Source organism: Lethenteron reissneri, chromosome 64 (assembly GCF_015708825.2).
Source record: "Lethenteron reissneri isolate LAM-NWPU_2019-01 chromosome 64, ASM1570882v1, whole genome shotgun sequence".
Classification (NCBI taxonomy): Eukaryota; Metazoa; Chordata; class Hyperoartia; order Petromyzontiformes; family Petromyzontidae; genus Lethenteron; species Lethenteron reissneri.
The window spans coordinates 11,885,711-11,896,696 of record NC_083842.1 but is presented as its reverse complement, the minus strand read 5'-3'; the positions used below and the strand labels follow the sequence as shown (position 1 = coordinate 11,896,696).

At 45.8% G+C, this 10,986-nt stretch overlaps 1 protein-coding gene across 6 annotated transcripts; it reads left to right on the top strand.

The window, feature by feature from the left end:
* Window positions 1-4,074: 4,074 nt before the first annotated feature.
* On the top strand, window positions 4,075-10,770 carry LOC133359232 (uncharacterized). Of its 6 annotated transcripts, XM_061577691.1 has the most exons (7): window positions 4,075-4,261; window positions 6,370-6,851; window positions 7,794-7,880; window positions 8,223-8,309; window positions 8,606-8,746; window positions 9,011-9,098; window positions 9,381-10,770. In XM_061577691.1, exons 2-6 carry the CDS (start codon window positions 6,371-6,373, stop codon window positions 9,079-9,081), a joined length of 867 nt encoding a protein of 288 aa, XP_061433675.1. In that variant the 5' UTR covers window positions 4,075-4,261; window position 6,370; the 3' UTR covers window positions 9,082-9,098; window positions 9,381-10,770. The 6 variants fall into 6 exon arrangements, with proteins under 6 accessions (XP_061433675.1, XP_061433677.1, XP_061433678.1 ...); XM_061577693.1 differs by lacking the exon at window positions 7,794-7,880; XM_061577694.1 differs by lacking the exon at window positions 8,606-8,746.
* The last annotated feature ends 216 nt before the right edge of the window (window positions 10,771-10,986 follow it).

The window sequence follows — 10,986 nt, the reverse complement described above, 5'->3', positions numbered from 1 at the left end:
CTCAAAAGTATAAAATAAAAAAAAATTGACCCCACAATTAAGCTAATTTTATGTGCTCAATAAAAGTGGGTGGCTTGCATAAAAAAAATTAAACGTCGAATGGAATTTGTGATTTAAAAAATAACGGGGGGGGGGGGATAAAATGTACGAGTATTAATAATAGAATTTTAGTTTAAAACACGAATAGGACCACGATGGGCGGGACCTGGACCGTTTTTTTAATGAAACCTTGAATTGTCACGCAAGGAGGTGAGTCTGTGTGGGAATTTTCAGCTCGTTAGACTTTGTAGATCCGAAGATATTAAGCACCAAATATTACAAAGAATATAAACAGACAACACAGCAAGTTAAATAAAAGTGTGTAAAAAAAAGGGCTACATTTTGTCGACCTGGCAGCATGAAACTTTTGTTTGAGAAACCAGTGATAGCGGGGCACCCTACCTCGGAATCGTCCCAGTAGAGGATATCAAGAACACACATCTTACAAACGTCGTGGTTGGGAAACAAAATAAGAGCCATTTTTTTCTGAAATCGATATTTCAAGAGCTCCACAATGCATGTGAATACATACATACATACCGGCACGAAGCAGTCAGTAAAGAGTCACATGCGGCTTCGGAGTCGCCGGTTGCAGACCCCTGGTTTAGAGTATTTGACTACTGCTATAAATGTCCACGTAATGAGTCGCTTGTTGAGGTATCGTTTGTGGCCAGGTCGCTTCTGAAAAGGAGCTACAGTAGCTCAGTGGGCCTTCCCTTCTAAAATAAAACAAAATGTTAATTAAAAAATCTATTCCATGGCAGATTAAGCTCTTTTACAGATTTTGACCTATGTATGACACTGGATGGAAATGGAATCCGCTTGAAAGGTATAAACAGACTGGGGATGTTTCAATTACAGTACTTAATAATGCTTTCAAGTTTTTAGCAACTGCTTGCTAAAAAAGCTGATTGTTAATTTGAAAGCCTAATTTTGGGGGATTTGTTTTTAATGTATGGGAGTGTTCATCCTTACGAGGCTTGAGTAGTTTTAATGTTATATTTGAGTGTGTGATTATAGCATTTGATGTTTACTTCGTTGCTTCCCAATGCATATATACTGTCGTGTTTTGTATGTGTTCGGCCAGTTACATGAATAAATAGTAATGGAAAAACGTTGGGAGTATTTGTAAGTCATCATTTTGTTTCATAACAATATCATTTGCAGCCTGTTGTTAACACACTGCTGGATGAAGGCCTCCCCGTGTCAACTTCCCTGCATTGTGGAATGGCTTCCTGTACGTGAATTATTCAAGGATTATAGTCGATCGATAAATTCGACTTAGGAACTTTCAGAGATATGGACAAACCTGCCAGTATGTCCAGTTGCCTGTTCGGACCGAGATTCGTAAGTTCAACCGCCGCGGAATAGATGGCGGTGGTGGCATCTACATCAACAGAACGTGAAGAACCAGTGGTATCTACATCTACAGGAGATTATACAACTTCTAAAGCCATTCTCCATGTTTAGTGTATATGCCGTACAACATGTTTGGAATCGACAGAAGTCAATTGGACTTATGAACAAATCGACTTATGAACAGACCTCTGGAACCTAACTCGTTTATAAGTAGAGGAGTCCCTGTATATGTATTCATTCGCGATTATGTTTAAGCAGAGGCTAGTTATTCGTGGATCGTCTTAGAAAAGAGGAACTTCATCCTCTTTTTTTTCTGGATGGAGGAAATGTGCGGATAATCCTATGCATAATAGGATTCACAGTGTTTTATCCCGTGAAACTGCCCCTGACCTACTGCTGCTGAAACAAAGTAAGTTGTTACTTATGTTGCCCGTGCATCATTTGTGTTTTTAGATGATTTACCTTCTTTAAAAAACAATTTGGCCACGTCTCGCACCCCTAGGGGGTGCGTGCATCCACAGGTTAAGAATAGGCACTGATTTAAGGTAGTAAACGTATAGAGTCAAATTTATATTTATGAAAAAATATGAATAGGTTTACCCTTCTGGCAATAAAACAGGTGCTAAGATGTTCAAACACCAAATAGAAACCGTTTGCAAGGAATCAAATACTGATTTAACCACACACATTACTTGTAAACATGCAAACAAAGCACGCTCTGATAATACTGTTATCCATTGCCCCCCTTTGCACGTGAAGGGCTCACAAGTGGCATCATTACATCTATCCCTCGACTTAAGGAACGAAACAGGAGGATTTCGCCACAAATCTGGCTGTCCGCCTGATAATGATAGTTGTAATTACTGGTGAAACGTCGTACTCTGATTGTAAATGTTGTAGATTTGCTCTCCAACACACCAGTGTGCTCTACTAGTAACACCTTAGTATGTTCTGTTTTAGGTGACAGAACATACGACACATTTATATTTACGCGATTTAACCCAAAAAAAATTATATTATGGATGATATTGGTCGCGAAAGCCTACTGCGTGTTAAACTGTCTTTGAAACCTATTGGTCTACACCAGAGACAGTCTTTAGGGGCCGTCCATAAATGACGTCACGCACCTAGGGGGGGGGTCAGACATTTGTGACGAGGGGGGGGTGTTTGAGAAATGTGACATCACATCAAAATGCGCAACTTTAAATAAATATAGACAACACGTTCTACTTAATTAAATAGACTTTTTAATAAATGTTTTCTCCTACAACATTAGAGTGCAGCGGCACATTAAATACGCATGACAATTGTTTAAAACGATTTGAAGCATGTTTTATATTTGGGGTGGGGGCAGAGATTTGTGACGTCATATTTGAGGGAGGGGTCTGACTTTTTGTGACGCCGTGGGACGATGGGGGGGAGTTAAAAAATCGTCCAAAATCGCGTGACGTCATTTATGGACGGCCCCTAAATTGTGGCCTAGTGTCAGACCCAGAGAACAACGCCAAAATGCGAACAGTACAAAGACAATGCCACGTATCAGAGCATCTGTAGCTCTGCGTGAGCAGCTACACAACGGGATACCTTTTTGGCCAGTATACAATCAAAAACAAATATTTAGCAAGCAGCAACAGAGCGTTTAGTACCCGCAGATGTGGCCCAAGGGACAATGATACATTTATCCCACCACCCCTCCCCCATCCCACCCCTCCCCCATCCCTCCCAACCCCTCCCCCATCCCTCCCCACCCCTCCCCACTCCTCCCCCACCCCTCCCTCATCCCTCCCCAATCCCTCCCCCACATCTCCCCACCCCTCCTCCCCCACCCCTCCCCCATCCCTCCCCTACCCCTCCTCACCCCCCCCACCTCTCCCCACCTCTCCCCACCCCTCCCCTCCCCCCACATCTCCCCACCCCTCCCCCACCTCCCCACCCCCCCACCTCTCCCCACCCCTCCCCCCACCTCTCCCCACCCCTCCCCCACCCCTCCCCCACCCCTCCCCTACCCCTCCTCACCCCCCCACCTCTCCCCACCTCTCCCCACCCCTCCCCTACCCCTCCCCTACCCCTCCCCAACCCCTCCCCACCCCTCCTCCACCCCTCCCCCACCCCTCCCCAACCCCTCCCCAACCCCTCCCCACCCCTCCTCCACCCCTCCCCTACCCCTCCCCTACCCCTCCCCAACCCCTCCCCACCCCTCCTCCACCCCTACCCCTCCCCCACCCCTCCCCCACCCCTCCTCCACCCCTCCCCCACCCCTCCCCCACCCCTCCTCCACCCCTCCCCCACCCCTCCCCCACCCCCACCCCTCCCCCACCCCTCCTCCACCCCTCCTCCACCCCTCCCCCACCCCTCCCCCACCCCCACCCCTCCCCCACCCCTCCCCCACCCCTCCTCCACCCCTCCTCCACCCCTCCCCCACCCCTCCCCCACCCCCACCCCCACCCCACCCCCACCCCTCCTCCACCCCTCCTCCACCCCTCCCCCACCCCTCCCCCACCCCCACCCCTCCCCCACCCCTCCTCCACCCCTCCCCCACCCCTCCCCCACCCCTCCCCCACCCCCACCCCCACCCCACCCCCACCCCTCCTCCACCCCTCCTCCACCCCTCCCCACCCCTCCCCCACCCCTCCCACCTGCTTATTAAATGACCGCGGTCCCTTAAGTCAGGAATTCTCCCTTTTGAGAAAACGCGAGCCGACCAAAATCGTCATCGCTCCTTTTACACAACGCGTCTATGGTTTATTTGCCTCGTATAACAGGGCCTCGCAAGAGAATGCCAAAGTAAAACTATGTTCCTTTACAACATTTAATTTCCGCAGATAGATATTAAAACCTCTAAAGTGTCGTCCGTCGTCTCGGGGTAAGCGCGCGCATTCGTTTTGTTGTTATTTGGTGCCAATGCCATACGCGCCAGATTGATGGCCCTCTGTTAAAGCGGTCGTGAACTTTACAGTTTAATAACAGTCACGTACGTGTAACTAGTTTGGTTAATCCACTGCTAGATGACTCCCCCCCCCCCCATCATCGTGCCATACGTGCCAGATTGCTGGCCTCTCGAGACGCGTACTTTTTGGTTTTTTCGGTAATGTCACGTTGGTAAAAAAATTCAAATAAATCAAATCACGCGTCCGTCTTAAGGTGAGGACAACTTAGCGAAAGCACACCGCTTAAGTGTGTCTCCACCTGAAGAAGGACGCTTGTGTTGCGCCCGAAACGTCGTGATTTATTTAATTTTTTTACCGACGTGACTTTACCCAAAATAACAAAGAGTATGAATCTTTGCAGTCACGAAAACTTCTGTTAAAGCGGTCGTGAATTTTACTATTCACGTAATAGATTCACAGACGTGTAACTCGTTTGTCAGTCCCCACATAACCATCCTCCGATATCAGAAATCAATATTTATACTGGAGGAATCCGATGAGCTATAAAGCTCTTTTGCGCAGATGGCTGATGCTGACGTAGATCAACAACTATTTTTTATTGACATTGAGGTGGTTGAGGCAAAGTCATGTGTACCTTCGCCGCTAATGTTCACCGATAGTAATGCACATGAACTTGTTTTTTTCATGTTTAAACCCACTGCATGATGAAGGTTGATACACGCTTTTATTCAACTCACTGTCTGTTGTCGTATTCTCAAATCTTGTAACTCAATTTTAACCCACTTATTTAGAACCATATTTCACAATGGTCACAACGGATTTCTACGGTGCCACGGTGGCGAGATGTTATCTCTGTCGCCTGGTGTCCAGGAGGTCATGGGTTTGATTCTGACTCTGACGCCTGGTTTTACATGGTGTTTCAAAAAGATGGACCCAATTTCAAAGATATAGCGATTTCAAATCGGGTCCATCCTTTTCAAATACCCTGTATATATGGAGTTTTACGTGTCTCCGTGGTCGCGTGGATTTTTCTCCCGGTCCTCCGGTTTTCCCCCTTCATTTAGAATCGACATCACGCGTTTAGAGTATTTGGCTGCTATACATTCCACGTGATAAGCCACTTGAGCTATCATTTGTGGCCAGGTCGCTTCTGAAATAGAGCAGTGTAGCGCAGTGGGCCTTTGTAAAATAAAAAATATATAGTTCAGTAAATAGTTTAGTTTATATATCGTTATTAATCTTGGAGCAGGCGCGCATGTTCATGGGACTAAAGCATCATGAGGTTGTGTATGGTATAGTTTATGTAGGGAGGATGGTGGTATCGTTTGTTTAGCAAACCTGATTCTTTTGATGAGTCCCCCAAGATCGAAACCGGTTCAGAGTTTTCTTACTTAAACAAATGCTGCTCTATGATATTGGTCTCAGCAAAGCCAATTAGCTGATGAATTCAACATGTTTGTGTAAATGTGGGAACATGACCGATGCTTATGTTTAATATACAAGACGTGTGAACGTGGCCATCTTGTATTGGGAGCTCATCTCGGAAGATTTTTCATCATTGCCATCAGCCAGCATCGTTCCATTGCTCAATGAAGGACTTCCCAAACTGTCGCCATCAATGCACATCATGGTGGATGATCTTATATGAAACTAAATATGATGTAATTTGTGATGTAATGAGAAGGCACAATTGGTGGGTGGCTGAGGAATAGATCAGTATCAGGGTAGGACCAGGGCCGGATTAAGGTTTTGTAGGCCCCTGGGCTACAGGTACTGTGAGGCCCCCAGTAATATTTTCAAAAGGAAAACAAAGTTAATAGAAGAGAACATTTATTTTTACAAGGCTAACAACAAATAAAATTTGGGCTGCAGCCCCTAAAGCCCATGCCTTAATCCGGCCCTGGGTAGGACCTATAACTCGGTTATGAAACTCTTGAGTTTTCGTGTCAGACCCATAATGTTATCTTACCCATTAAGTATGATCAACAATTAAAAAGATGATCCAGCATGTGTGAAATAGGGAGCTTGGTCGAGAGCCATTCCATGTTAAGTTTCTATGATTTATCCATGCATTTTCCTTCAGAATGGCATGCGCAGTGGCCACCCCGGTGCTGGAGCCTAGTGGGGACTTCCCGGCGTGGCTGGAGGCGCAGGGCGTGAACGCGGAGGTGGCCCGGGCCATGCACTCAGAGCTGGGCATCCGGGACTACGGGGTTCTGCGCGCCTGCGTCGGAGACGGCCTCGTGCGAGCCGAGCTGCTGGCCACGGCGCGCGACCGCCTACCCTTCGGTTTCTACGCCGTGCTGCGGCAGGTGGTGAAGGCCCTGCAGGGTGCCGAGCCCCACGATGCTGGGATTCCGCGCTGGGACGACGCAGCTTCCTTTCCCAGCGACGTGACACTGGGAGGCCTGGTGGAGGTGCTGCTTGCGCTGTTCAGCGGCTTGAGCCGGGAGCTGCTGTTGTCCGTGCAGAGGCTCGATGAAATAGACAATCCTAAATATGTAGTGGCTTCTTCATTGCCAAGTGCTCCCAGACCTGAAGATGGGACATTGGAATTGGACCATGGTAATCAATAATATTTTAACTTATTCTCCAAAGATTGCATTGCAGGCTCTCTAACAGCACAACTTAACTATTACCAGGTGTTGAGTTAACGTTTTTTGAGACATGTACGATATGATGGATACAAATAAATTGTTACAAACATGTATTCTACTCACGAAAAGGATAAACAAGTATAAGTAAACAATTTGGTGGCCTTCATTAATTTACTGCTGAATGAAGGTCTCTTCATGTTACGTCTGTCACAGGAATCGTTTATCATGTATAGTCTCACTTGAGCCACACAGCTGCACTTTGTTATCACCCGCCTATCTCTGCCAACTTCCCTTTTCTCACACTACTCCTCTTCACGCAATCTCCGTTTCGGCAACCAACACTTTTTATCAAAACCCCTTGTCAACCTTAATCGGTGGGGGGAGGCATCTATATTTCTCCTTTGCTGCTCCCAATGTCTGGAACTCCCTTTCCCCAGTGTTCCGTGCTGTCAACTCCCCCGCCTCTATTTAAGTCCAGATTTAAGACCTTCCTTTTATCCTCTTCTTATGACTGACTTACCTGTCTGTAATTTTTAATTATTATTTTGTGATATTCCATTGGCAGTGGCGCACAAGCACTATCACAAAAGACTCGACACATTTGTGAATAACACTGCCTCAAACGGAAAACTATATAACAGGTCCTATTTCAGGCAACTACCATTATTTATGTGATATGAAAGAGGGCCATTGCCTGAAACGTCATGATTGTATATGCTAGGACCAAGGACGATTGCCCAAAATGTCATCTATTATATACTTTTCCTGCTTTGAGATTGCAGGAGAAGGGACATCCATGGCTAAAAATACAATCCTGGATTTAAAATGTTTCTCAGGAAGTTATACATGTTGAGTAGCATATTGCAGTGGTTTCATATGTTATTATGTTGTGGCTTTTAAATGTGTGCAGATGAACCAGATCTGAGATCAATTCCAGCCATGGATGAAACCAAACCCAACAATTCAGTGGTGCAGATTAAAATGGAGCCTTTGGAAGGTAGATTACAGATTTCTATGATTCCACAAATGCTCGGCACATTTGTCATGTGTAGTGAATTTGGATGTCTTGTTGCACTGTTTGCAAACGAATATAGGATGCTTATGAATATTTATCCTAATGGTATTTATGTCCTGCCTTTGACCGAAGCATCTGGAATTCATACGATTATGCCAAATTTATTAAGCTAAGCAGGGGTGATTGTAAGAATCTTAGAGTAAAAAGGACATCCATGGCTTCATGTAGAATTCTTGTCTCAAACTGTCTCTCGTGAAACTGTACATGTTGAGTATATGCAGAAGTTTTTACATATGGCATTATTGTGGCTTTGAATTTGTGCAGATGAGCGAGAAGAGAGATTGACTCCAACCATGGATGACACCAAGCCCAACATTGCAGTGGTCCAAATTAAAACGGAGCTTCTGGAAGGTAGAGTACAGATATTCCATGGATTCCATGAAGGCCTCAATTTGATGTGCGTGTTGTTTGACATATGCCACCACCCTGCTCAGTGTAGGTTGGTAAGGGGGGGTTGGCCCACGATCGGTTCAGATATCACTGGCCTTTTTAGGTTATCTGTGGCCAATAATCGATCTCAGGTTGTCGAATTTTCTGGCGCGGTTGTCTCAACCATTGCGCCACAGGGTTTCAGAATAGCACGATACATTGTTTTGGCAGATTTTATATTTGCCACGTCACAGTGAGCTAGTGCTGTTTTTCTGCAGAAGGTGAATGTCTCTCGAATGGCTGTCCTGAGCTCATCGTCCAGAAAGCGAAAACTCCACCAGATTTGAGAACAAACCTTGCACGCACAGCCGCCGCCCACCCCTTTGCGTGGCCACAACCGAACGGCATTATAACGGACGGTGAGGAAATGGCTGCAATACTTTCCTTCCAAACACTAATGCAGCAAAAAGATTAAAAATGTATGCGCAACTTAACGATGACCACGTTTTCAGCTGTTTATCAGGCAGTTTTCCTAAATCCTGCCTTGATAGTGCAGTTCTTCTAGTAAAAAGGACATCTGTGGGTATAAACAGATTTCTGGTTTTAATTTGTTATGTCATGAAACTACGTGTTGAGTGTATGCAATGGTTGTATGTATGATGTTGTGGATTTGAATTGTGCAGGTGAGCCAGGAGAGAGGACATCACCAACAATGGATGACACCATATCTAACTTTGCAATCCGTACATATTGAAATGGAGCCTTTGGATGGTACAGTGCAACTTTTCCATGATTCCATTAAGCCCTCAACATGACGTGGGGGTTGATATATTACCCTGGTCAGTGTGGGTTGATGAAATGGGTTGATGCGGGATCAGTTCAGATATCACCCACCTTTTATGTTAGCTGTAGGTCAAAAATCTAAACTGAGATTGCCGGATTTATAGTGCACTTGCCTCAATCGCATCACTGCTGGGTTTTAGGTTATATTTATACGTTATTACAGTTATATTTACCATGTGATGATAAACTGGTGCGGGTTTTCTGCTTCAGGTGAATGTCACGTGGACGGCCGCCCTGAGATCGTCCATAGGACGACATCACCACCAGATTTGAAACGAAATCTTGTGCACACAGCCGCCTGCCCGCACATATGCGTGGCCAAAACCTGACGCTGAAATGCACGGCGAGGAAATCGCTAGTCATTCCTTCTTCCCAAACACTGACGCAGCAACAGCAACTTGCATTTGCTCAGAGGGAGACAATTGTGAACGCTGTCTCAACGAACAACGGTGCGATGTCTTCCGTCCTTGAGGATGAGACGTTCAAGTTTAATCTCAAAGTGACTCAGCCAGAGGTTGCAGCTGAAAAGCGTCACCGGTGCGAACTGTGCGGCAAGACCTACTCGCTGGCGTTCAACTTGAAGCGCCACACGTACGTGCACACGGGCGCAGTGGCCCTGCCGCTGCAAAGTGTGCGGGCACGGCGTGTTGCGCGCCAGCGACCTAAAGGAGCACATGCGCGTGCACACGGGCGAGCGGCCTTTCTGCTGCAACGCGTGCGGGCAGTGCTTCACGCGGGCCTGGCACCTGAGGTCTCACGAGCGCACGCACACAGGCGAGAAGCCGCACCGCTGTGGCTTGTGCGGCAAGGAGTTCACGCGATCCAACGGGCTGCGGTTGCACCAACGCAAGCACACGGGCGACAAAAAGTAGGGTGGCAGAGATGGGTAGGACAACGCGTGCTTTTCCGAGCCGACGACGATGCAGGCGTTTTTTACGTTTTTAAAGAGGAGTGTTCGTTTTAACCAAGATAAGAACCAATCCCTGGGACGAGGCCATTCATGTTGGAATGCTTGTCTCTTATTTTGAAGAGGTGGTTCCTTTTGATACATGGGACATCGGAAAGGTAACCAAAAGACGTCCGAAGATTTGGAAAGAGTGGGAAGGGTTTTGTTTTGATGGGTTCAAACTTGTTTACAAATAAATGCCATTTTTTTATTACATGTAGCCATGGTACACAATCGCAATATTATGACGACATTCATAGCCACTTTTTTTTTTCAATGTCTTACGCAAACGTATCTAAATAACGTAAAACCATCACTGACTGATACATGAATCTAACGTGTCCGCACAATATGTACCATGTAGAATTTTCACAAGTTGCTGTTTTATGGTATTGTGCTATGAAAATGTTAGTTCATCATCGTCGTCAGTCATGATCGTATAGTTGATACAGATCATCGAATTGTACAAAATTATTGTGAAGTGTTTGGTTATAATTGCAGTTGCAGAATAAAATTACATTTATGTATATCGACCTTTCTGGACCAGTGACTTTTGTTTCAATAAGGCCAAAACCAATGGTTGGTTATGACTTAAAGTTGTCAAACAAATGCTTGTTGTGGTGGCTGTGATGGTGGCTGTGATGGTGGTGGCTGCGATGGTTGTTTGGTGGTTGAGTGGTGGTGATGTGGTAGTAATAGCTGCAGAGAAGGTAAAATTTGAAATGAAATTTGAGAATTAACTTAAATTTCGCTATACATTCCTTCACACTCTTAATTCGATCAATATTTTGATGTTGAGTTTCCTTTAAACCATCTCTTATTGGTATTTACATTATACTGTACCGTAATGTGCAATACCAGATTGAAACA